This window comes from Antedon bifida, chromosome 5 (genome assembly GCF_963402885.1).
Source record: "Antedon bifida chromosome 5, ecAntBifi1.1, whole genome shotgun sequence".
NCBI classification, from domain to species: Eukaryota; Metazoa; Echinodermata; class Crinoidea; order Comatulida; family Antedonidae; genus Antedon; species Antedon bifida.
In genome coordinates, this window is record NC_136230.1 from 2,391,154 (window position 1) to 2,413,343 (window position 22,190).

General features: G+C 34.8%; 2 protein-coding genes across 4 annotated transcripts; one reads left to right on the forward strand and one right to left on the reverse strand.

The window, feature by feature from the left end:
• The first annotated feature begins 17 nt into the window (after nt 1-17).
• LOC144841852 (sodium/potassium/calcium exchanger 3-like) lies at nt 18-19,101 on the forward strand. 2 transcript variants are annotated; one of them, XM_078698114.1, is made up of 12 exons: nt 18-156; nt 12,137-12,325; nt 13,128-13,280; nt 13,723-13,964; nt 14,257-14,453; nt 14,720-14,837; nt 15,132-15,233; nt 16,087-16,182; nt 16,426-16,616; nt 17,228-17,381; nt 17,713-17,880; nt 18,465-19,101. In XM_078698114.1, the coding sequence occupies exons 2-12, from the start codon at nt 12,139-12,141 to the stop codon at nt 18,669-18,671; spliced, it is 1,815 nt and encodes a 604-aa protein (XP_078554240.1). In that variant the 5' UTR covers nt 18-156; nt 12,137-12,138; the 3' UTR covers nt 18,672-19,101. The 2 variants fall into 2 exon arrangements, with proteins under 2 accessions (XP_078554240.1, XP_078554239.1); XM_078698113.1 differs by lacking the exon at nt 18-156 and adding an exon at nt 8,201-8,247.
• Nucleotides 800-6,514, reverse strand: LOC144841998 (dehydrogenase/reductase SDR family member 1-like). 2 transcript variants are annotated; one of them, XM_078698331.1, is made up of 9 exons: nt 6,390-6,514; nt 5,918-6,042; nt 5,449-5,513; nt 5,054-5,197; nt 4,446-4,525; nt 3,715-3,847; nt 2,082-2,210; nt 1,408-1,480; nt 800-1,181 (listed from the first exon to the last, which is right to left on the reverse strand). In XM_078698331.1, the coding sequence occupies exons 2-9, from the start codon at nt 6,024-6,026 to the stop codon at nt 967-969; spliced, it is 948 nt and encodes a 315-aa protein (XP_078554457.1). In that variant the 5' UTR covers nt 6,027-6,042; nt 6,390-6,514; the 3' UTR covers nt 800-966. The 2 variants fall into 2 exon arrangements, with proteins under 2 accessions (XP_078554457.1, XP_078554456.1); XM_078698330.1 differs by having other exon boundaries at nt 5,918-6,038; nt 6,390-6,478.
• Nucleotides 19,102-22,190: the final 3,089 nt, after the last annotated feature.

A 22,190-nucleotide genomic window follows, 5' to 3' on the forward strand; every position in this document is an offset into this window, starting at 1 on the left:
CAGGTGCTCACACATGGATGGCTGTACTTACCGCCAAAGAATATACCATCTCACATCATGGAAGAAAAAGGTTTATGATTTAATAATAGTTATGGAACAAGAATGAAAGTGCAGTATGTAGTAACGCCGTATGTAGTGTTTGCATAAAACAGGAAGGTAGGCCTACTATTTTAAAATTAATTTTACAATTGTCAGTCAGCCTACTTTTCACTATTCAAGTGAGGTCCAATAGTGGTTTCTCTGGCGCGCAGTGGTGTGAGAGGCAAATTTAAAAGGGTGATTTGCAATGCTGAGTAGGCCTACATTTATCAATATTTTCCTAGCCCTAAATTTGTTTGCTGAAAAGTTAGTGGGGTTTGACATAAATGATACAAGACAAATTAGTAGTCTAGTAGCCTATTTTATTTGCTGGAAGTAATACTAATAGCTTTTAAGTTATCAATTTTAATACCTGATACTAGAATACTGTCTGTTCAGTGTTAGGCCTACTCTAGGCCAATGCCCAAAAAGTAGGCCTACCTAAGCTTATCTATATTGATAATTATAAATAATTATTAACAATTCTCTCTTAATTTAATATTGATTTAAAATTTATATATTTTTATTAAAATTTCGTTAAAAAAAATTACTTAATTAATTTCATTCAAATGTTATTATTAGGCGTATTCGACTAGGCTGTTTTAAGTAAATAATCAGCAAATCTAACTCCTTGCTGTGTTGCAAGAAGAGGGAGTTAATCACTGCAAGGTGTTTCAGGCACTGACCAGTCGAATATGCCTGTGTAATACTGTTGTGGTAAAACACCAGCTTCTATCAAACGGTCATGGAAAATAGTATGACCGGTTCTCATCAGCTGCCCAAATTCAGCCATGCATAAAACAAGTTCATCTTTGTTTTTTTTGTAATATAAAGGTGCTGATGAGAACTGTAATGTATTTCTTCCTTGAGCTAAACTGCCATGGTGTTTTAGAACTTGTGTGTTGCACACGCAAGTACCCAACATGGCACTTTGAAGAAACTTGGCGTACAGGCTGCCAACCACGGATGATGGTACACAGACAGTACATCTTTAAGTCTGCGGTAGTTAGGTGGCATTTTCCCATCAACATCTCTAAATCCATATTCTTCAGCGATGTCTGTGGTAAAAAGAATTCTACCAGTTTTCTTCATAATCTTTGGATCTGTAACAAAAACAATAATATAGTTCAGGATTTTTAACTAGATAATCCAGTTAAAAATCTGATAAAAATAAATAAAATATATTTAGGAATTTTTAACTGGATAGAGACGGTACTGAATACATTTTGATTTTCATGTCTTGTTTCAAGTGTGTTCAAAAGTAGTCATAACATTACAAAAAAATGGTTGTGTGTTTGATAAAACACGCTTAAGAAGTTGTACATTTACCTGCAGCTAGGTGGGCAATGCATATACCAGGAAATTCAATAGTTTCACCATTAGCAAATGAAGATTTCATGTTCTAAGTGAAAGAAAACTTGTTTATTGTCTAATATTTGATGGCAAAATTAATTTTATTTAAAAAGCAGACATTGTACCTTAACTAAACCTATCTACAAATTGTTATGAATTAAATCAGGGAGATGTAAAATATGTTACATCTCCCTGATTAAATTAAATTGGTAATCCTAATTACTCTCAATATTATGGTGGCACCATGGTGTAGAACATGTTCAGATTATAGTTAGGGTTCTATGCTGCTTTGATATTTATAAAGATCAAACATAGAAATACTCAACATGCAGTCAAAATAATTTATTTTTTATTAAGGTATATATAAAATGCACAAAAGCAATAGCACACAGCTAATAATGTTTGTATTACAGTAAAAAATATTGAAACGAAATCTATAAAAGTACAACAATAAATTCGAAAAATACAATTACAATATTGCACAATTACTCACTATAATTTACAACATTAAGAATTTTAAAATATACTAAATTTCGGAAAATACAATTACATTTTAACTAAAAAAAAGGAAAAATTTTACGGTATATACTAAAAAAAAAATACTAATATTCAAATTACATAAATAAACGGAATAAATTAAATTAACTTACAGTATTTATTGATGTATCTTCTATTTTATCCATGACTGTCTCTGTAGGTACAGGGCCAGGCCATAAAGATACAAATGCCACATTGTGTTTCTTTAACTCAACAGCACAGTCCGCAGCCATTCTATCACACTAGGTTAAAAATCAAAATTGATGACTTAAGCTCTATCTACACTATCAAACTAGTTTGAAAAAAAAAGTGTGATGTTCCCAATTATGGTAGTGATATGCCCAACTATGGCTGTGATATGACATCATCATGGCAGGCCCGTAACCAGGGGGGGATCGGGGGGATCGTACGATCCCCCCCGCTGAACAGCGAGTTCCGCTTGGGCATACTGCTGGGCATACTAACACAACACGACGATTGTTCACTACAGGCCTAGTCAAGCATTAATAAATTTAATTAATATATATATAAAAATATAAAAACCTAACACTAAAATTTACAAGATAAGTTCTATTTGATAACTGCTGAACATCGTGGTTCTGGAGCTAGCGAGCTGTACACACAGCATAGTTGTTTGCTTGACATAACAGGGTATTCCCCTACACAGGTCTCCGCGTGCGTGTGACGTGCCCAGCCAGCTGCTTGATAGAGAAAGCATGCAGCTCACACGCAAGTGCAAGATGCAACGGTTGAGTGAATTCAGAGATCATCTTAATTCCATGGTTTTTTACCTAAACACCACATGATGGTGAATATGCCTGTTAAAGTCTCAATGATACGATCCCTAATGTACCATGTTGTTGCTAGGAGGCTTGAAAGGAGGAGGGATCTAGCCTAATTTCGGTCGGCAAGAGAATGCCGTCCTCTGACAATATAAGGTCGGCAATTGAAATTTGTGGGCTGGTAATTACACCAACTTATAGTTCATAAACAAAAGAGAATAGCCGGAAATGCGATTTGCGGCCATAGGCCTATAGAGAAAAAAAAATCGAGGGTATGGTTCCAGTGGCGGATCTAGCGGGGGCGTATGGGGCGTAAAGTACAGGCAAGTTGTTAGCTTGCATTTGGTACCCTAGGTAAGTATCAGCTGCATGTTCCACATGTCGTAATTTGCGAGCTTTAGAGTGTTTGGTAAATGACATTATGAGATGTTTGTAAATCGTTTTAAACGACTTACAATGCGCTAGAACGTCAAAATTTCCAGGGGCCCTCGGCCCCTGGACCCCGACCGGGGGCCCTTGGCGGCCCCCTGGCCCCCAGCCAATGTTTGCTCGCTTCGCTCGCAAAGCTACTCCACCCCTATTTCAATATCCTGGATCCGCCCCTGGGTTCCACTAAAGAACTTAACGATCCACCCCGCCGTCAAACCTGGTTACGGCCCTGCATGCCCATATATGGGTACATCACATTTTTTGTCACATAAAGTTTGATAGTGTAGACAGAGCTTTATTTAATTTATTTTTCCTTAGATCCCAACTGTTGTCTGTTGCAAATTAGTTACACTTAGCCTAAAATAATTGTCTGATATTTTAGTAAAGCAGAAACAAGCATAAAGTCTATAATTATATGGAAACCATTCATGATTAAAGCTCTGTCTACACTATCAAACTAGTTTGACCAAAAAAAAAGTGATATGCCCAAATATGGTAGTGATATGATGTCATATTAAGTGTACTTTAAACGTACCGCTTCTTTGCCGACACCATACGCAACATTGAATAAATAGCGCATACCACCAGGGGATGAGATATTCACGATTAGTCCCTTTTTAGCAGGAGTCATTAGTTTAGCTGCCTCCACTGCAGCCAAATAGTGCCCTCTATAAAAACAAAACAGAACATTCTCTTTATTTATCCCATAGAGATATTATTATTATTATTATCTCTGTGTTTACCCTAAAGTATCATACTGAAATACCATAGAGAACTGACTTAAGTCAAGACATACACCATGACAACAAACATTGAACTCCAAAAACTGCAGATCATGGAAGAGTAGGGGTATGTCCTCTCATTTTTCAACAAACCTGGTATGCTGATCTGGTAGGCACTGCACTGCTGGCTGCCGTGGGTCCGTGGAGGGCCTAATCCAAATTTCCTCAGTTTCCAGTTAAGCTTGAGGACAAATACCTTTACCTTTTTAAGTCTTTACAGGTCAGCCCCTTGCCAAGAATGGTAAAACTGAGAAATTACGAGTTTTATTATTAAACCCTTTTGTTTGTGATTTAATGGATACCTCAGAAGGTAGGTTAAGGAAGTTGGACATATTGTGTTAACCAATGCCAGGTGATAATTGATGAGATGCCAAAGGGCCGTTTCTGAAACATCCTGTTTCTACAAACAGCAGAGTGATTTATAATTACTTAAACTGCTCAATCAGTGTTATGTTTGATGCTTTAATGTATATTGGATTCTCACCTTAATCCTACATTATTCACAATGTCCCACATATCGTCACCTTGTTCCCAGAAAGGCTTGCCAATACTTGAGAAGATTGCCTATCAAATAACAACAATATCAAATAAAAATACACAAATACACCAGCTGAAACTGAGCTAAGTATAACCATGGAGTTGTATAACTTAAGGCTATGTCTACACTATCAAACTTTATGTGACAACAAAATGTGATGTGCCCATAAATGGACATGATGATGTCATATCACTACCATATTTGGGCACATCACACTTTTTTTGTCAAACTAGTTTGATAGTGTAGATAGAGCTTAACATTTTGAATAAATGTGCAATTTCTTTGGATTGTTTTGGATATTGAAAAAAACCCATCCCTGATTTATTAAGTAGGATAAAATTACTAATTTTGTTGCACCTTGGTGCTACAAAGGTGAAAACCCATTTTTGCCTTTTTTGAAATAGCACCCTCTATAGTTTGATGTAATTTTGATAATTGTTATAGTGCCCTCTATTGTCTGACAATGCTTTCAAAAAAGTTTCTTGATATTTCAATTTTACAAGGTGTGAAATAAGAATGTTTCAGTTATCAAATAAGATGTTGTAAGTACTTACATTAACTCCTGAGTAGGCGTTATTGACAAGAACATCAAGGCGTCCATTTTGTTCTGATTTGACTTGTTCAAACAGCTTCTTAACCTGTTCCTGGTCACTATGGTCACACTTCACAGGTATACATTTTCCTCCTCTACTCTCAATCTAAACAAGTTTGATTATAAGTGGACAATTTTATATAATATTTAAAGCTCTGTCTACACATCACATTTTTTTGTCATGTAAAGTTTGATAGTATAGATAGAGCTTTAGTAAACAATTTTACAATTACTAAAGCTCTGTCTACTCTATCAAACTGTATGTGTAATTACAGATTTCTGTCTTGTTGGGAATAACTTTGGGAGTTTGCCCTCTAGCCAATCTATAAGCTCTGTAATAAATATCGGGACAAATACCTCAGTTGCGGTTTCTTTTAAAGATCCACCAACAGAACTTCCAGGTTTAGGGTCAAGAGTGCGACCTGTAAGGAAAAAGGCAATAAACAGTAAAATCAATTGTCATACAATGGAATGGATGATATGGAAATATGATATGTACAGTATGGGTGGGGGTGGTGTTCGGGTCATGGGTGGTGTTTAGAAAAGGGGTGGTGTTTAGAAAAGGGGTGGTGTTTGGGAGAGTGGTGGTGTTTGGGGAGGGGTGGTGTTTGGGAAAGGGGTGGTGTTTAGGAGGGGGAGGTGTTTGGGGAGGGGGAGGTGTTTGGGGAGGTGTTTGGGGAGGGGGAGGTGTTTGGGGAGGGGGGTGTTCAGTCGAAGCAGGTACAACCTACAAATTACAATGCAATTCTTAAAAGATAGGACATTAGTTTTGTTGCTCCCCATCCCCATTAATTTAAAATTCTGTATCTGCCACGTTATACTGTACCTGTTATATAAACAGTTGCTCCAGCTTGTCCAAGTTGCAAGGCAATTCCTTTACCTATTCCTCTTGTAGCACCAGTGACAATGCATACGCTTCCTTTAAGAGATACCATTCTAACTGTTTCCTAGCTGCCAATAAAAAAAAAAAAATTTTTCTTATTTGTGTGTGGGCCTAGATTATCTTGGAAAAAGATTAAAACAGTTATTTTCAAAACATTTAATATTATTAGGCCAAAATTGATTGAATTAGTCAATATAAATGACGTTTAAAATCACTTTCTATTGTGAGGATATTATTTGACCCATTTTTGCACCTCTCTCAACCTGTGTAGTTCATGATCATAATGCACCGTCACCTCTCAGCTGGTGTAGTCCAAAGGTCAATGTCTTGCGAGTAATGTGTTACATAAGTCAGAACATTATTACAAAACATAGTATTACCAACCACCAATGTATGATTTCACCTACATTCTTACCTTACTAATTCCGTAATTTGTAAACAAAAAACACGTATAGTGCAAAAATGTATAAAACAAATCCAGTTTATCGGAAAATATGATTCTATACACACTGCGCGCAAACCGTTCCAATTGTATCACCGTCTTGAGTACATAGTGAGTGTGAGGGCGGTGTTCGGCAAAATTATAAAATAATTCACATTTTCATGATCGCGGATAGGACATTTTATTTTTTTCAATTATACATTTATTCTTAAATTGATATATTTAGTTCACTGTGGTATGCGTCGTGCTAAATTGTTGACGACCCCCAGCTTGATTGAAAAGAGCCGTTTCACAACCCCGTGCTAAGTGCCGGATTACCATACGTTTTATTGTTGGTCATTAATGTTTCAAGTGCTACCTGATTTCTATAGGTCTTTTGTAAATATTGTACCCTTGGTAAACAACATACTTAAACAGATTAAGGAGTGTTAACCTTACAACACACAAAATGATGAACTTGATATTGTATTATTGTATGTTGCAATAATTAAGGTGAATAATTGTATCCGGTCATGATAGCATGATCATCATTTTGTCATTTTATCTTCGACTATCCAGAGTAGTGTACATGTAGAATGAATACAGTCTATTTCGTGCCCGGCTTATCTGGATAAACCGACAATAGCCCTTTCTCCTCGAAGAGCGAGATATACCTCGAAAAGTATACCTCGAGGTAGGCCTATATATCTCGCTCTTCGAGGAGAAAGGGCTATTGTCGGTTTATCCAGGTAAGCTAGCACTCAGAGACTACCAACACCACTGTTGGTTTGTGTAGTTTAGTTTAAATAGTACGATGAGACAATGCCGGGTCTTATGCAGTCAAGTTAGTACGGACAGCAACCAATTTTGATTTTTTTTGACACACAATTGGATAATAGGGGAACTCTTCAATTCAAGTGTTTGTGTTTTCACGGTGCCTGGTTGAATTCCGTTGATAATGACATAAATTAACCTATTTCAAACGAAAATTAAATATAAAATACGTTTTCACGGTCAAGACAGACGAGTCCTTGTATTGCATACATTTTGTAGGACCAAAGCATACAAACGTTTTACATCATGGTCTCTTGTCTATTTCTTATACAAACGTTCCATAGCAACATGACAAAGGACTGCAAGGTTAATTGTACAATCTTAATTATCGATGAGAAGACAAATCAATTATTCTAAAGTTTGTTGTAGAATGGAGGGTCTAACTAATTCATGCAGGTTGTACATTAAGAACGTTTAAACAATTTTGTTGGGAATATATTTCAGTAGCCTATGAGAGAAGACGATTTTAATAATTGCTGTGCATATTGGAATTTGTATCGTAAATGTAAGTATATGTTAAATATTTTGAATTAATGTATTGCATCAATGTTATTCTTCACTAAAATCGAAGCACTAGTCACTTACGTCCTTTCCAAAACTTGGTTGCCACCAGAAGAGACGCAACGCAAGTGAGTTTACTCCATTGACGTGCGACACTAATAATCCATCGCTTGTGATTGGTCAAATCACGTTGCGTTACATCTTAAAGCTTGGTTACAACACTAGCGACGCAACGCGGTCGCACAGTGGCTTGTCAGATCATGGTCAACTCGCTTGCGTCACGCGTACGCCAAGTTGCATTGCGTCTCTAGTGGAAACCGCGCTTAAGCACAATTACGCCACATACATGGTTACGTGCGCGCGTTATTGTGCGCTCTATGTTTTGGGGGGGACGTTTTCACATGACAACAAAACCGCGAGTATTTCGAATGGAATAATTTGTAAACTCACAGCACACACACACACAGTCAGTTCAATTCCAACATGTAGCCTTTGAAAAGGGATGGATAGATTGATGGTAAGTATAATAGGCCCAGGCTTAGTAGTGTTGATGTTTATTTTATTTTCATATTGTAGTTATTAATTATTGTTTTAATCGTATTTACTTTTTTTGTGAAAACCAATGGAATTCAATAACTTTTAGGCCTGCTGTTGTCTGTGATTGATGTTAAACGAATACATTTTGAAGGAGGATTGAACGAAACCGTGCGCGCCTAAGTTTAACACTTTAATAATAGGGACATGGTCACCTGCAGTGAGTTGTAATTATAATTATAATATAAATAATTGGTTGTTTTAATTATAAATTGGTTGTGACTTGTATAATGTTTTATGTTTTTAGTGCGCACTTTTCATATAATGAGTGCCACTAGGCCATATGTAGGAGGCCTAGCCTATGTTGTCGATAGCAGTCAGATATTATTAGGCCTATTAATATTATTATACCCATGGAGAAATAAGTTCCTAACTTATTTCTCCATGTTATACCACAACCGCCTTTAGATATAAGCAAGTAAGCCTACACTAGGCTAAGCCTACTTCGTATTCGCTGTAATCTTAAAAATGAATTCATTTGTACATTAAGAATTCATTTGTACCTGCTGTACCAATTTTGCCTAACCTAAGCGTTACGTCACAGCTAATAAGGCTTTGTTGTTACGAACCACTGCTGCGTGACGAAACATAGACTGCCGATTCTTCTATGGCCTGATTTGTTGTTTTCGTAGCCATGGTAAGGGTAACATGGATTCTTCGATTAAGATTCATGCTATATAGGCCTAGATTCAAATCATCGATCATGATTTATGTATCGGGATGATTGAAATTACATTGAAAGCTAGAGAACCGATTACAAACACGTCTTCAGGTGTACATCCGGTTCCGTGCGAACTTTAAGCCACGGATGCAGTGCATTTGACAGTGGGAACTTAATTACGGTGACGCTGCCGCACTGGCTTAAAGAGGACCTTCTTAATCGGGCTACGTAGAACGTTGTTAAGATGTCATTGATATCATTATTTATTGAAAAGCAAATGATGGAAACATAGCCTCGATTTAAACAGGTAGGATAAGATCAGACGGTTGTAAGTATCTAAAGCACAATACATTCGTATGTATTACTGATTTGCACTGATGAATATGCCTCGCTCGGTAGGCCTACTAACTTTAGTACTGTAGACCTACACAGCAAATCCACTTTAGGATCACTGTGTGTGGATTTATTGATTTAAAGATGTATTGTCCCCCAAAAACATGAAAAATGAAGATTAATTAAATCAGACTTTGAATAGGTTATTTTGTAGTTTTAATAAAGTAATAATCACTTCCGTAGAAAAAAAAATGAAAACATATTATGTTTTAAATTACAGTTTTTTCAGGTAAATAATTTTTTTAAATCAAAATTTTGGTCAAAGTGGATAACTATTTTGTGAAATTAAAATGCTATATTCAACAACAAAATGTTAAATACTTATTTTTTCTAGGGGACAATACATCTTTAAATATATTCCGTTTTGTTTAAAGTGTATTGAAACAATAGCTTAGGATGGGAAAATTGGGATGTTTTTGGGAGAAATGAATGCTTGCATTTTAAACCTTTATCCAAAAGGGCAAGCAAGATATTAATTTCAGTTTAACGGGACAGGATTAATTAACAGGGCATAGCAAACACTGTGACGTATATACACTCTTCATTTGAGGCGATCATCTTACGGAAAGGCGAGGACATTTAACAATGCGTCTATTCTTTTGCTTTTGTTTTTTTCCCTGGTTCGACTTAATCTTCTTGTTTGTAGCCTACTTAGTTCAATATTATCATCATAGTTCGAGTGTTGGGCTCATTATTTGCCTAAATATCTGAAATTTTATTCAATGACAATCATTATTATTATATTATAATATTTTAAAACACGGAATTTCGGGTCAGATTCAAGTTTCAAGTTTATTGTTTCACACAATACAAAATATAATATAATAATACAGAATGAACATAAATTAATAAATACAATTGTGTGAGGAGGACACATTGAGCCAAGGCTTTAAGTTTGGTCCTCCAGATAAATAAATATATATTTAATTATTTAATTTAAGTGAAAGAAAAAAACAAAAAACACTTCTTTCTTTCGTCAAATTGACAAATAATATTAAACAAAAAGACACAAAAAAGGGAAAAAAAGAACATTCAGGTTAAACTTGAGCATTGGACTTCAATGCTCAAGTTTAACATTAACAACATTTTGATGAACATAGTCAACAAGACATATGTAAACACACCTGGCTAAAAATAAGACCAAGCATTTTGAAATATTATGTTTAGTACGTTGAAAAATATCAAAACATTCTAATATTAGGCCTACAATAGCATGTGTAGTTTGTTGAATTAAATGTTTTTTTTTAATTTCTGAGTTTTTTCTCTTCTGAATTATGCGTTTATCTTTTGTAGGGTTTTTATAATAGGCCAAAAACTAGTAGCAGTTTTTCATTTATTCTAAAAAATCACAGCATTCTGCAGCTATGGTGATATTAAAACTTTGCATTCAATCGTGAACTGTTAGTGTTACTTGTTTGATACTGAATATAATTAATTAATTTGGTTGTATTGTGTGTTCGATGATTAATTTCCTTGTCATTTGTGTGTTCCAGTTTAATTAGTTAATGTCGTTATATTCTTGTAATCCAATTCTTTAAGTTCGTTAAAATTTGATTTCAAAATGTATCTACCGAATGATATTTAGAATTAGTTGAGTAAAACAGTTATTTCGTTTGGTGAATAAAATCACGATTTTACCAAACTTTCGAAGTAAGTATTTAAGAATAGAAACATATTTTTTGGGGGACAATACATCTTTATGTTAAAACAGTCTTAATATTGTAATTGAATACAAATCTACGGGCCTAATAGTTAGTATTTAAAACTTAAAAATCTCGATACATCATCCGAACTAATACGTAAGTGTATTTAAATGTCTCATTCATACCTTGCATACAAAATCTTGTTTTTTTTCAAGCGCATGAGTTGGTAATTATAATCTTGTATAACATCGATTCTTCGTGATTATCGTCATTATTTATGAAGGATAAATTAATTAGTATTTAATGTTAGATAATGACTTTGCCGTTATTGATTTTGTATAAAGCAACATCACTGAATAATGATGTGACAGTGTGTATAAGTAGTTTGCTAATGCATTGTTTTAAAAGATTACCTCGAAATATTTATACAGTAGTAGATGATTTTGAATTGAATACTGTGCTGTGTTCTTACGTTAGTCTATGTTGCGTATTTTTAGAACATGTTTGTCTAGGCCTAGTGTATTTCAGGTTTTACCACGTCGTGTTGTCAGAATAGACCTATAGTTACCATAGGTAATTACTTAAACCTGAAACGCGTAAGTGTGTTGCTACAACTAAATTTTAATTCAATTAAGTCACTGCGATGTTGAGGAGGAGCAATTCTCATGTTTCGTAGAATTAATTGAATGAGTTAATAAACACTACAGAATCGGTTGAGAGATAACTACCTCGACGAGATAGAGATGACTCTAATTATTGCCGAGGAGACCAGAATAATTTTCACTCGCGTATATTTCAGAAAATGCGTATGCCGAAAGCAGTTTCAGACGCTCCATGTAATCTGAATTATGTTTGCGTTCTTTAAAACATGTATGAACGGATTTGATAAAATTATGAACGTGTGACGTCTGTAACAAGGATTAATCCTGGTTTATCATTTTTATTCGAATTTTCTTTGCGTCGTCAAGGAAGCTGACGAAACGAATTTGTTTATTTGTTTGTAATTTCGAAAAATGATTTATCATGTTTGTAATTGTGTGTCTGTTAGTTTACAGCAGATTTTGATTTTCAACAGTTTTTGATTTGTATACTTACCTCTTTGTATTTTCTTTCAGTAATGGACGATATACATGTTGGCGCTCGACCCAGGTGGTTGCCGCGTCGTCGTCGTCACCAGGGTGCGGCGGCGGCGGCGTCAGCGGGAAAGCGCTGGTGGTTACGGATGACTATTACACTTGCTGTATTCTTCACATCCTCCATAGTGTGTGCCAAATTGATATCATCGTCTCAATACCAACATAAAGGTACGTTTGGTTATAAATATTATATTTATTTTTATATTATATTTCGATTATAAAATTTATATAATTATAAATAAATTTCGCATTAATATTAAAAACTAGGTTAATTACTTGGAAACTAATCAAAATCATTGTCAACAATAGACAATTACAAAAAAACAATAAACAAGCAATACACACGAAAAGCAGTTAAGCTCTGTCCACACTATCAAACTTTATGAGACAAAAAATGTGATGTGCCCATATATGGACACCATATTTGGGCAAATCATATTTTTTTTGTCAAACTAAGTTGATATTGGTAGAAATTTACAATAAAAGTAGATAATAAAAAACATAGTAAAAGGTTTAATAATGTTTATAGCAATGTTAACATAATGAACGTTTTACAGCTTTTTAATTAGTTGCATTGTGTGCAGGTGAATGGACATGTACGTGGTAGCTAGACCTACGATTTCACGAATGTCAACAGTCTTCTCTGACTATAGTAGTAGTAAAAAAATTTCTAATTAGGTCTTCTTTGTAGTGTAATAATAGTGTTTTCTTCGTAATGCATCCTCTTCCATTGTGTAATCAACTCGAACTATGGCAACACTTTGGCGTCGGTTTTCATGTAATTAGGAACACTGCTGTAGCGGCAGGCTAAAATCGGCAGCCGTGAAATTAAAACACAAGTTTAAAAAAACACACAAACGTTTTCTGTCTCTATCAACTCCGCAAACAATAATTTAATTCATATACGCCAATGTTGTGACGTTTAAACATCTTGCATTTATAGCCTACATATTGTATTATTTTATTACAGAATCGACATACTTTTCTCGACAACTTCTCTCGACGACGTCAGAAAACACCACCGCCAATGTAGCTGTATGGGAACAATGCGACTACGAAACAGAACACTTGCCATATTTATTTGTAATATTTTATGCATTGCTCATATTGGTATTTTTTATCGGTAAGAATTTGTTAATTTAATTCAGACTGTCCGATGAAGGAGGACCTGAAACGTTTTCATTTCCTAAAATGAAATTATAAATTCTGATGAATTAGACTAGAAGTGGTCCAGATTTAATTAATTTCAAGATATATATTGTCCCCCTAAAAAGATATTTTTTTACATTTTTTGTTGAATATTCCATTTTAATGTCACGTAATAGTTATTCACTTTGACAAAAAACTGGATTAAAAAAAATGAGTTACCTGAAAAAAATGTAATTTAAAGCAAACAATACTTAAATTGTTTGTCAGACAATGGTTTTTGGTTAAAATTAACCGTTTCTTTTGTATTTTTATAAGCGTTTACAGAAGTTGATTAAAACTGCAAAATGGCCTATTGAAAGTCTGATTTTAATAATCTAACCAATACATCTTTAATGTTTATTTTTCTCCAATAATAGCTCTTGCCATCATATGTGACGATTTCTTTGTACCGTCATTGGAAGCCATATCGGAGAAACTTGAGTTGTCGGAAGATGTTGCCGGGGCAACGTTCATGGCTGCTGGTTCGTCAGCGCCTGAGCTGTTCACGTCCATTGCGGGTGTGAGCGTCGATAGTGACGTGGGCGTCGGCACCATCGTAGGCTCAGCAGTATTCAATATTCTTATTATCATTGCTCTCACTGCTGTACTTGCTGGCAAGGTTAGTAGTATTTGGAGTATTTTATCATTTATAAAGCCCTGTCTACACTATCAAACAAACACAATTTGATGTGCCTACAGTGATTTGCCCAAATATGGCAGTGATATGCCCAAATATGGCAGTGATATGCTTAAATATGACATGTCCAGATATGGGCACATCACATTTTGATGTCACATAAAGTTTGATAGTGTAGATAGAGCTTTTTTAGGACAGTATTTTTACCGGAATAAGGCAATTTTTAAATTTTGTAACGTAAAGTAACATGTTCTCTCTATCTGTCTGTTCTTAGGTTTTGAATCTTGATTGGAGACCCCTAATACGCGATAGTACGTTCTACGGTATATCAGTGGCACTCTTTATCGCATTCTCGTGGGATGGTGTGTTTGAAATATGGGAAGCGATCATTCTACTTGTAATGTATGCGCTTTATATAGCCATCATGAAGTTTAACGGCACTTTAATGGACGCAATGGATAGATTAACATGGTAAGTATGTCGCATATTTTTAACGTTGACTTGTGGAGGCGTTATTGAATCTAAAGCTCTGTCTACACTACCAAACTTTATGTGACAAAACAAATGTGATGTGCCCATATATGGACATGATGATGTCATACCACTACCATATTTAAGCATATCATCACTACCAAACTAGTTTGATAGTGTAGACAGAGCTTAATACTAACATTCAGTTCCAATCGTCCCATTCTAGCGGTCAACAATACAGATTGGTCAAATATTTGTTCTTTTAGTTCGTTCTGTCGTCATCCGGAGGTTTCGCCTCTGGACGGTGGCTCGATTACAGCCATCGAAGGACAGCTACCAAAGGAAGACAGTGTTATAGTATTATCTGCTAAAAATCAACCACCGGTAAGCTAGATAACGGTATTATTTTTCTGTCAGTGTTGTGAATAAACGGTAAATATAAGCACGAATAAAACTATATAGTTGAAACAACTCACTACCTGCTCCTTAATACTCACACGTGTCGAGTTACTGACAGTAACACCAGCGAGTGACGTCGGTATTTACCGAGATTTTACCCACAATACATATGCGTATAAGCCGATGCTTTCGATTCGCGCGAACAAATTCGCCTAGTGGTGGAAAGTCGGGTTTATATTAATGTTTTACTAACGTATAATACACCATTGTCTAATTCAGCTCACCAGAGACTCGACATTGTCTGGGGCTAGCCTATCTGCGTCTCAAAGCAGCAAACACATTTTTCACCATGTCAAGCACGGAGAACTTTCGTCTAATTTTGTAAGTGTTCTGATTCTGTTCTGAGGTTATTCCTACTATGTCTTTAATTAATAGAATTCGAGACGTTGGGTTTCTTAATTTCAACTGTATGAATATGTGTTATTCAAGTAGCATAAATGAGTATTAAATGGGTTATAACTTATACACATTTACCGTGTGCGTGATAAATCTTAACATTGGTAATAACAATATATTTTTTCTTTTTTCTTCCATCCACTAACACTTTGCACCATAAATAACTAATTCTTCTTATTTTCTTCAACATTCTTAAATTAAATACTGTATGTTAAACAATTTGCATGGATAATATTCCTTCTTTTAATAATGTATTATTTAATATTGCATGTATTTTCTTTTTAACATTCCGCATATTTATATTCTGTTTTAACAAATAATGTTTTATTTATGAACTTGACCATGTTACTTGCATGTTATCTGTGTCCTCTTGCATTCTTACGGGTCGTGTACTTTCCCCTCCCCATTTTTATGCGATACTTCCATATATACATCACAATAGACCTCATCACAAGTTGACCTAAAGAAATGTTTAGAAAAGGCCGAAATGTCTTTGGTCAAAGTAGAAACGCATGCGCACACTAACGGTACAGTGATAATAACGTGTAGTAGTCCAGATAAGGAAGATACTGATGTAGACGCGGCCGTCGAACTTGAAAGTATCGGTGGATTAAGTCGGCAAGGTTATGGCAGCCAAAGCCGCTTAAACGTCGTACAGCAGCAGCAGGGTTGTGGTCGGGGGGATGCAGACTCGGGTATTCACAGTGCACAAGGTCCGTCTCCCAACCCTTATATTGCTGAGCTTTCTTCTGATCCTTCTGACAATTCCGATCTTAAGACAAAAAGGCACTCTCTAGTACCGACGGCACACGTGTTACCAATGGCACAAGAGGCGACGCCAGCAGAAGATGCGTCAGCGGACAGCAAGAAAGAGGTATAGTGCATCACTCTTTTATCTTTTTCGTTAGCTATTCTAGTAATAAGAACCAGCCGAGAGAGATGCTGTATTAACAAATATTTCTATGATACTTCGGAAATAGATAGCATGTGGAGATACAGCACTGAGAACAAACTTAAATTAGACTTTATAAACTCCGAGCGATTCTTATATTGAATTTCAAATAGTTTGTAGGCCTAAAGGTTGTTTTTTTATAAAGAAGTTTTGTTTTGTGTTCAGGACGAAGAACCTACGTTAAAACCATTGCCGTGTCTTCCTTCTATCAACATGTATTATCCAGACACTGACGTCAGGAAGGAGACGTGCGGCAATATGTTCTATGCATTGAAATGGCTAATGTTCATTGTTAGCTTCCCTTTCATGTGTCTCTTCTCTTGGACCATACCACCTTGCAATGAAGAACACAATCGGTAAGAATTCGGATAAATTAATAACAGTAGATTCAATCTCAAGTTAATTTTCCTAATTTTCTTTTCCGGTCAAGAGAGCTCTATAAATACACAGGATAACTACTCCAATTAGATAGTTGTCAATTGGAGATGATTTCCAATCAAAAATAAATTTCGTTAAGGAGTCCCGGTAATTAATTATTTTGTAATCACAAATTTACCAATTAAAGAAGATCGATTTTTAAGATGACTTTGCATTGCTGGATTTGGAAACTCGCTTTGTAAAGCTGCTATTAAAAACAGTGGGATGCTCGTAGACCACATAAGGTTCTGTTCCCACTGGTGCAACGACGTAGGCACAACACAAGTGGTGAGCTGCTATAAACCATTCACATAAGCGTCAGTTCAGATGACCCATCGCGTCGTGATTGGTCAAATTATTTGCGACGCGCTTACGTCCTTGCCTTGCGTCCTTGCCTTGCGTCCAAGATGCCAACTGGGAACTAAGCTTAAAAAAATGATTAGCAATGCTGTTGTGTTGTTTTTTTTTGGCACATTGTAGTGCATGATGACGTAATTGCAATGGAAGCTCTTGGTTGGTCGTCTGAGTTTACGTATTTTATTCTCCGTAGCAAATGGTACCTCGTGTCATTCTTCATGTCAATTCTTTGGATTGCTATCCTGAGTTTTGGGATGGTGACGTTGGTTGCAAAGACTGGCTGTATTCTGGAGGTTGATCACTATACAATGGGTCTAGTTGTGGTCGCAGTGGGAACAAGTGTACCCGTGAGTTATCAAAATCAGTTACCGATACTGTAGTTATATGCGTAAAGAGACCCCTTATAAATTACCAAATGTTTATGTAAATAAAAAGGTTAAAGGTATACTAACTTATAATAATAATGTTTATCGCAAATAGCTTGATTTTGCGAGGAACGTCATTACACAATGCCTGATGGGAAGAGTTTTGGATCAAACGTCGCGACGCGTACATACAAACAACAAATCACGTACGTGCGCGTCGTGACGTTTTCTCCCGAACCCTTTCCCACCATGCGTCGCGCACGCTATTTGCGATAAACCTTATGCGAACACATCATACTGTTTGTCTTTGCAGGACGCTATTAGTTCAATCCTTGTGGCGCGCGATGGATTTGCCGACATGGCTGTCTCGAACGCAATAGGATCAAACGTGTTCGATATTAATCTAGGACTTGGACTACCATTCCTCATCAAAATTCTTATCGACCAAGGACCAATGCAGCTCATCAGCGATGCTGAAATGGTACGTCTTTAGAACTATCTTTAAAATAAAGCCTAGGCCTATAACAGTCTGTAGAGTCCAGTCTCACTATATTCGTTTGTAGGGTATCGAATGGGAAGTAATGTCTGGTACAGTAAATAGTTTACTTAAAGATAATTATATTGTCCTCCTAAACATTTTTTTTTTAAATTTTGTGTTGAATATGAAATTTTAATGTCATATACCGGTAACAGTTATTCACTCTGACCAAAAACGGGATTGAAAAAAAAAGTATTTACCTGAAAAAAATGTAATTTAAACAATGGTTTTTGGCTAAAATTAACCGTTTCTTTTTATAAGTGAAATAAGTACTTTTTGGGGTTTTTTTCTACAGAAAGTGAATAACTTTATTAAAACTGCAAAATAACATATTCAAAGTCTGATTTTCTTCATTTTTCATGTTTTCGGAGGACAATACATCTTTAATATTATGCAATCGACTTTCAGATATAACTACCGTGAATATATTATTCGTTGTGCCTACAATTTTTTAAATTTATTTTTTTAACTTTTTGATTTGGTTTGATGTCTTTGTAATTTCTAAACACGTTTTATTTCTTTTGTAGGTTATGCTACAGAATGGCGAGATTCTTATAACTCCTCACGCCAAGTTTGGATTCGCTTTACTTTTGATTCTGTTTATGACACTGATAGTATTTTTTGGAGTTCGATTCAGACTCAACAAAATGGTTGGAGTCAGTTTCGTGTTGATGTACATATTATTTATGATCTACGCTTTCGTTCAAGAACTTTTATGTGATTACGATTGCTAACAGAAACCAAAGAAACATATTTATTTTAGGAATAATAAGATGTAATAATAACCACCAAAATATGACTAATTGTCTTTCATGTATTACGGTTTTGTTAACGTCGTATTTTTCTAATTAACTTATACCAAAGACTTTTCTGAACAAAAAATCAAATGGAACAAGGTAGTTTGTAAGAGTTTGTTGAACGGTTATATTTTTGAATGTATATCATCATAACTGTAAAACAATTGGCAAAGTTTAAAAATAATTTATCTTTTGTTTGGTTTGTTTAGTGTGTGAACTTAAAATACGGGTTTCAAACATGATTACTGGTTGGTCAACTTGATTTCAAATTCAATAAAAACTAATAATAGTTTGTAAATATATGAAAATAATTTTGTAGAGATTCTTATTGTATTGTAAAATAAATCTACTGTTACCACGTCTGTAACTTTGTGTTTGTTTTCTTTTTGTCATCTTAATCTCTGTCTACACTATCAAACTAGTTTGACAAAAAAAGTGTGCCCAAATATGGTAGTTGTATGACATCATCATGTCCATATATAGGAACATCACACTTTTTTGTCAATCTAGTTTGATAGTGTGGACAGAGCTTTATACTGTCATTAATCAGGATATTTCAGGACAGGAAAAAATGACTTTGGAGCATGAATGGCTGTTGAATTTCTGTTTTCTCAAACTACTTGCCATTCTGCGCGTTCGCTCAGCATAATGCAATTCATGTTTTATCATCCAAATGTAAATTTTACAATTTTAATTTATCAGTTTATGCCCGTCTTCGTCTATTGAAATACACACTATGCGTATTTTTCTAATTATTGATCATTTAATGTGTATTTTAAGTCGCAATTCTTTCAGCCTTCGCACTAAAAATAGATTCGTGGAAAGGTGAATCACAGAACGTGTTCCATTAAAAATTATGTCGTGAATTTATTCGGGTTTAATACGACGTCGTGAAATGTAAAATTTTAGTTTGGGATGGTGAATGATATGATTGAACTAAGTTGTGTTGATATCCTTTGAGGAGGAATTGCATAAAGTATTTTGAGTACATGTAAAGCTCTGTCTACACTATCAAACTAGTTTGACAAAAAAGTGTGGCGTGCCCAATTATGGTAGTGATATGCCCAAATGGTAGTGATATGACATCATGTCCATATGGGTACATCACATTTTTGTCACATAAAGTTTGTGTGGACAGAGCTTAAGGATTCAAAATTGGTCCACATTGAACAAAAATGGAAGTGACCAATATTGGATAGATGAAAATTAAACTGGAAAAAAGTTGATACGACTGTACAGAAAGGAAGAATAGATGTTGATTTTGAAACTATAAAAAGAGAAATGTATTAACTATTAGGCTACCCAATGTGAATAGTACTTTAAACTCCTAGGACAATTTATGTATTGCCTTCATATGCAATGCAGGTTTTAATCTTAAGTTAATGGCGGCGACACATGGCGGCATCTTAATGATGCGTAATTATACGTCACGTTGACCTGGTTTTTAAGTGTTTAAAAACACTTACAAGGAGTATTTAATAAAAGAAATAGGAACATTCAAGGAATCAATGTATATATATATATTAAATTAAATTAAAAGGTGTCCAATAACAACAAACACATTACGACAAAATACACTTACGTGTAATGAAATAAATGTATTGCATGATTTGTGGTTTTATTCGTCAATCACATTTAGTTTGTAAAATGAGATACTAAATTATGTTTCTAGGATAAACAATGCGAGTTTAAAAACGTCATGTCATAGTGTAGTAACCTTGTGAAAAGGTTGCCCTCAATAAAGTGCATTGCAACGTACTCATTGCGTTAAGCCGCAGCTCTGTCTACACTATTTGGGCACATCACATTTTTTGTCATACAAAGTTTGATAGTGTAGACAGAGCTCTGAAAGCAAAGCGTGAAACAGTGAAAATCAGATATAGAAAAACGTGAAGTATATAGTACACAATCACATTACATTTTAGTTTTTCTTTATAAAATCTAACTAAAAATCTTTAAATCATAAAATATGTTTTGCGACTGAAGAGCTTGTGCAGTGTTTAATTGAATTCAAGTATCAAGTATCAATTTATTTTTTCAATTCTTCGGATCCTGTTAAATTTTAAAGAAATTCTTTTGCATGCATGCAATACTATGTTTTTTTTAATTGAATAAGCATTTCATTCGTTGCTTTTGGGTGAGACAAAAGAAATGTGCATTAAGTATAAATAAAAAAACAAGTAAATAACATTAAGAAGTATATATAAACATTTTTTACAGAATATAACATTTTCTGTCAGCAGAGTCCACCAGAACAAAAGAAACAAAACAACGAACTGGATTGAAAATGTAATTTATTATTAAAAGACGAAAGAACTAAAACCTTATGTAAGTAGATTATGGTATTAATATTACATCTGTTCTATTACCTTACATTATTTCACAACGTGAAAACGCTCCTCCGTCGAAATATACTGTATATAACATTAACAATTATCATTCACCATTTGTTATTTTACTTTATTAAATAAGCACCATATCGATATGCTTATAAAATAACTAATAACATAATTATATAAGTTATAGGTCTATACAGAATCGTATAAACGCGCCCCTGGGCGGGACCATGCCTGAATTCTCTCGACCCATCTTTCATTTGGTGAAATGTCTTGTTTATTTGTGTTGTTTTATTTTCAAATTGATCGATAGAGAAAGACATCCAAGGTTTACAAAGTGGCAAAGTTTTCAAAATTTAGGAAGTAATTTTGCAAATAATAGCCAAAGGAAAAACAAACATTGTGATCTATCTTTCCTTTTTTTTATGTGAAGATATTATCTTCTAGAAACTAATGACAAGGTAGCAATGATTTTTAACCGAGTGTGGACAGGGGCTTAACTAAATCTAATGTTCTATCTTCGCATTGTTAACCCCGGCCTGAGTTTAGTTCTTCAGATCTGACAAATAGGCCTATGTGTGATGTGCCCAAATATGATAGTGATATGACATCATCGTGTCCATATTTGGATATATCAAATTTGTTTGAGTCAAACTAGACAGAGCTTTAGAGTTTAATCGTCACATAATGTAGACTGACAAAAAACAAACCAGTGAAAATATAACTGTAGTATTCCATTAAAACATTGTGTACAAAATAACAGTAGTTATACATAGGTATGTGTGTATGTATTATATGATTTGATTTATATAATGTGTTGGTATAGAATGAGCATGCGGCGGCTGATAAAATTGACATTGATGAAAGAGGTTATTATTAAATACGCCGACGACGATACAGTAAATATAGAATAATTCATCTATTGCATACAACCATCGTCATAGTATTTATAAGCATAAATTCCTCTTCTGTCGATTCCCTTATGTAAACTAATTAGCATAATCAACACGTCATCAGGTTTGTCACGCCCATAATGGTATGATTGACAGCACAAAATATCTGTGGCGAATGGTATCATCGCTTGTATCACGATCAAAGTGTGCTTTTATAGACTTCTGCG

Coding starts and splice junctions, on each gene's coding strand:
- LOC144841852 (XM_078698114.1), top strand. CDS start 12,139: ATGGACGATATACATGTTGGCGCTCGACCCAGGTGGTTGCCGCGTCGT. Junction 14,454..14,719: donor GCAATGGATAGATTAACATG/GTAAGTATGTCG, acceptor TTGTTCTTTTAG/TTCGTTCTGTCGTCATCCGG. Junction 16,183..16,425: donor CAGCGGACAGCAAGAAAGAG/GTATAGTGCATC, acceptor TTTTGTGTTCAG/GACGAAGAACCTACGTTAAA.
- LOC144841998 (XM_078698331.1), bottom strand. CDS start 6,026: ATGGTATCTCTTAAAGGAAGCGTATGCATTGTCACTGGTGCTACAAGA. Junction 5,514..5,917: donor AGCAACTGTTTATATAACAG/GTACAGTATAAC, acceptor TTTTCCTTACAG/GTCGCACTCTTGACCCTAAA. Junction 1,182..1,407: donor CATTGCCCACCTAGCTGCAG/GTAAATGTACAA, acceptor TTTTTGTTACAG/ATCCAAAGATTATGAAGAAA.